General features: G+C 42.4%; 1 protein-coding gene across 1 annotated transcript; it reads left to right on the top strand.

Annotated features, from left to right (window-relative positions):
* On the top strand, window positions 217-2108 carry LOC110263761 (cylicin-1-like). The gene is made up of 4 exons (XM_021105534.1): window positions 217-438; window positions 859-996; window positions 1183-1924; window positions 2011-2108. The coding sequence occupies exons 1-4, from the start codon at window positions 217-219 to the stop codon at window positions 2106-2108; spliced, it is 1200 nt and encodes a 399-aa protein (XP_020961193.1).

Below are 2985 nucleotides of genomic sequence, written 5' to 3'. Positions count from 1 at the left end.
TAAATGAGTTATGTGTAGTATTATTAATCGTAATTTTTTAATAAGAGTTAATACTCAAATTTGTCCCTGAAAGATACCTCGATCTCTATATTAGTCCCCGGAAGATAAAGTTAATCAAAAGAGTCCCTGAAAGTTACACGAGAGAATCAGGTTCGTCCTTCCGTTAATTTGCTTGATGACATGGCTAACGTCTGCTCACGTGGCACGTTAACTGCCATGCTGGCAGAGAAGGAAAACGACGCCGTTTTGAGTGAATATCCAGATAGACATGATTCGGCGTCGTTTTGTGGGCAGCGTGGATTCAAAACGTTACAGAGTGGATTCACCCTCTTCCATAACAAGTATCTCCATGTTTGGCTCCAAAATGTTTCATCTCCCTCAAGCCATGCCCTAACCCCTTCACCTTGCATTCGAACATCGCCATCCACGTTTCTCGTTGTTGGTTGACGATCAAAGCCGAGTAGGTGTTGTTACTGAGAACAGTGGTCGTCAGCTCTGTTAGCAACATTGATTGTGGAAGAAGCAATCGTGACGGTTAGAGGTAAGCATTAAAGTTTTTTCCTTTTTTTGAAGTCAGTATGTAGCCTGATGACTTAGGGGTGGCGTTCTGTATGTCTCTGTCTGATTAGGGGTAGGGGTTTGAGGAGCCTAAGGGTTTGTATGACTATTGTTTAAGTGTCAGAATGCATTGCTTTGATTGCCATTGTGATGATATTGAGTTATGGGTCTTTCATGTTAATGAGGGTTAGTTTTCGTTGTTGCATGTTTGTTTTGGGGTTAGGATTTGTTATGTTATGATTGAGAATAGCCAGTTGCAATTTGTGTGGGCTAAGGATGTTTTCTTTTTTCTGATTGTAGATGGAAGATCCTCCGATGATCTTTGTGTTTCACCATGGGGGATTGTTTAAGAAGAATGCGGAAGGAGATATGGTATACAAACCTGATAATACAGAGGTGTTGATGGGGGTTGAAGGAGACATGCTTGACATCTTCTTTGTAAGGGGTTATTATAGGGAGTTGGGTTACATTGAAGCTGGAAACTGTTGGTGAAAAGATCCTGGAGTTCCCCTTTCATCAGGGTTGAGAAGCTTAGTCACAGACGCAGACTTGGTTGCCATGTGCAAGGATTGCAGGAGAAACCATAATCTAATCAATATCTACCTGGAAAATTGTATTTCTCAGCCTTGTATAGTAGACCAGATTGAGGAGGAAGTAGTGAATGTGGAAGCAGAAAGGTTGAAACAGGGAAAGTATTTCGAAGCTAAGAAGTGCAGTTCCCAACCTGTGAAGAAACCCACAACAATTGATCCTCAGTCCAACAAACAAACCTCTCACCCCAACAGAACAATCTCACAGCCCAAGTCACAGCCCAATCCAACAATGAAGCCCATATCTGAGCCCAATCAACCAAAGGTGAAGCCCATGTCTCAGCCCAATAAAGCAGCCCACCAGCCCAAGAAGACAACATCTCAGCCCAAGAAGACAACTGCTCAGCCCATGAAGCCTGTTCCTCAGGCCAAGAAGACCAGTTATCAGGCCAAATCAGTCCCACCTCAACCAAATTCATCATCAGCCAATAACTTACAAGGGGCAAAGGACAAACAAAATAGCAGTAGCTGTAGAGTCACAAGATCTGGAAGACAAGTGAAGGAAGCTCCCCTCCAGGAAGATGACACTAACTCTCATGACTCTTATGAGAGTACTGAAGATGAACTATATAGGCCTCCAAAAGTTGTAGGAGACAACCTCTATAGCAGTGACAGTGACAGTGACTCTGGGAAGGGAAAAAGAAGTGGAGAAAGGGACAGCAATTCTGAAGTCAGAGAGAAGCAGAAGCCCTCTAAGAAGAGATTAGCTGATAAAGAGATAGACACTGATGATTCCAACTATGAGGGGTCTGAAGATGAAGAAAGTTCTGAGTCTGGTATGTTAATTCCATAAGGTTTAGTTGTTTTTTGAACTATTTTGCAAATGTTAGGGTTTCTTATGTGTTCAACTTTTTGTTACCAGATTTAGATGATAGTGATACTGCCTCAGATGCTGACTCCTGGCATTCAGAGAATTCTGATAAGGTGTTGGAGTCTGATGAAGAATCACTAGCTGTATAACCTCAGTTCAATGAGAAAACAAAGTTTGGGGAGTTGAAATTCGAGGTCAGTATGGTATTTAAGTCCAAGTCTGAATTCATGCAAGCAACTAGAGATTATACAATCCAGTGGGGTAGAAATATTCTATTTTCAAAAAATGACAAAGTTAGAGTTAGGGCTGTCTGTAAGTCTGAAGATTGTCCCTGGGTAGTTTACTGTGCATGTAATAAATAAGATGGATCTTGGCAAATTAAGACACTAGTAGATAGTCACACTTGTCCAAGAAGGAGGAAAAACAGAGCTGCAACCCAAACCTGGACTCTGAGTAAACTAGTACCTAAGCTTAGAAAACACCCAACCATGAAGCATCGAGAGGTTTATGACTGGTTTGTTAGAAAGTGCAACGTCTATCTGAATAGCACATGCATTACAATAGCTTTGAAAGCCGCTAGGAAAATAGTCGAGGGTGATGAGATAGCTCAATATGGGTTGGTGTGGGACTATGCCAATGAGTTGCTGACTAGTAACCCCGGCTCCACAATTCAAGTGTCTGTTATCCCCATGCCTGAGAGTCCTCCCCTGTTTGATCGCTTCTATGTTTGCCTTGATGCCTGCAAGAGGGGGTTTAAGGCAGGTTGCAGACCCTTAATTGGTTTTGATGGAGCGTTTCTGAAAACACTACATAGGGGTCAGATTTTAATAGCTTGTGGGCAGGATGCTAACAATCGCATATTTGTGATTGCTTACGCCATAGGAAGACTTATTGCTTCAATGTGAATCCAGTGAAAGGTCAGGATCTGTGGGAAAAAACTCCACACCCAGCTCCTGTCCCACCACCATTTAAGATAAAGCCTGGAAGGCCAACGAAGAAAAGGAGAAGGGACAAAGAGGAACAACC

The sequence above is a fragment of the Arachis ipaensis genome, chromosome B06 (assembly GCF_000816755.2).
Source record: "Arachis ipaensis cultivar K30076 chromosome B06, Araip1.1, whole genome shotgun sequence".
NCBI lineage: Eukaryota > Viridiplantae > Streptophyta > Magnoliopsida > Fabales > Fabaceae > Arachis > Arachis ipaensis.
This window is presented reverse-complemented; position numbering and strand designations above follow the sequence as displayed.

Bases quoted from the DNA above. Each gene is read 5' to 3' on its own strand.
- LOC110263761 (XM_021105534.1), top strand. From the start codon at position 217: ATGCTGGCAGAGAAGGAAAACGACGCCGTTTTGAGTGAATATCCAGAT. The intron at 997-1,182 runs GTAAGGGGTTAT...TGTATTTCTCAG, and splicing joins ACATGCTTGACATCTTCTTT to CCTTGTATAGTAGACCAGAT. The intron at 1,925-2,010 runs GTATGTTAATTC...TTTTGTTACCAG, and splicing joins TGAAGAAAGTTCTGAGTCTG to ATTTAGATGATAGTGATACT.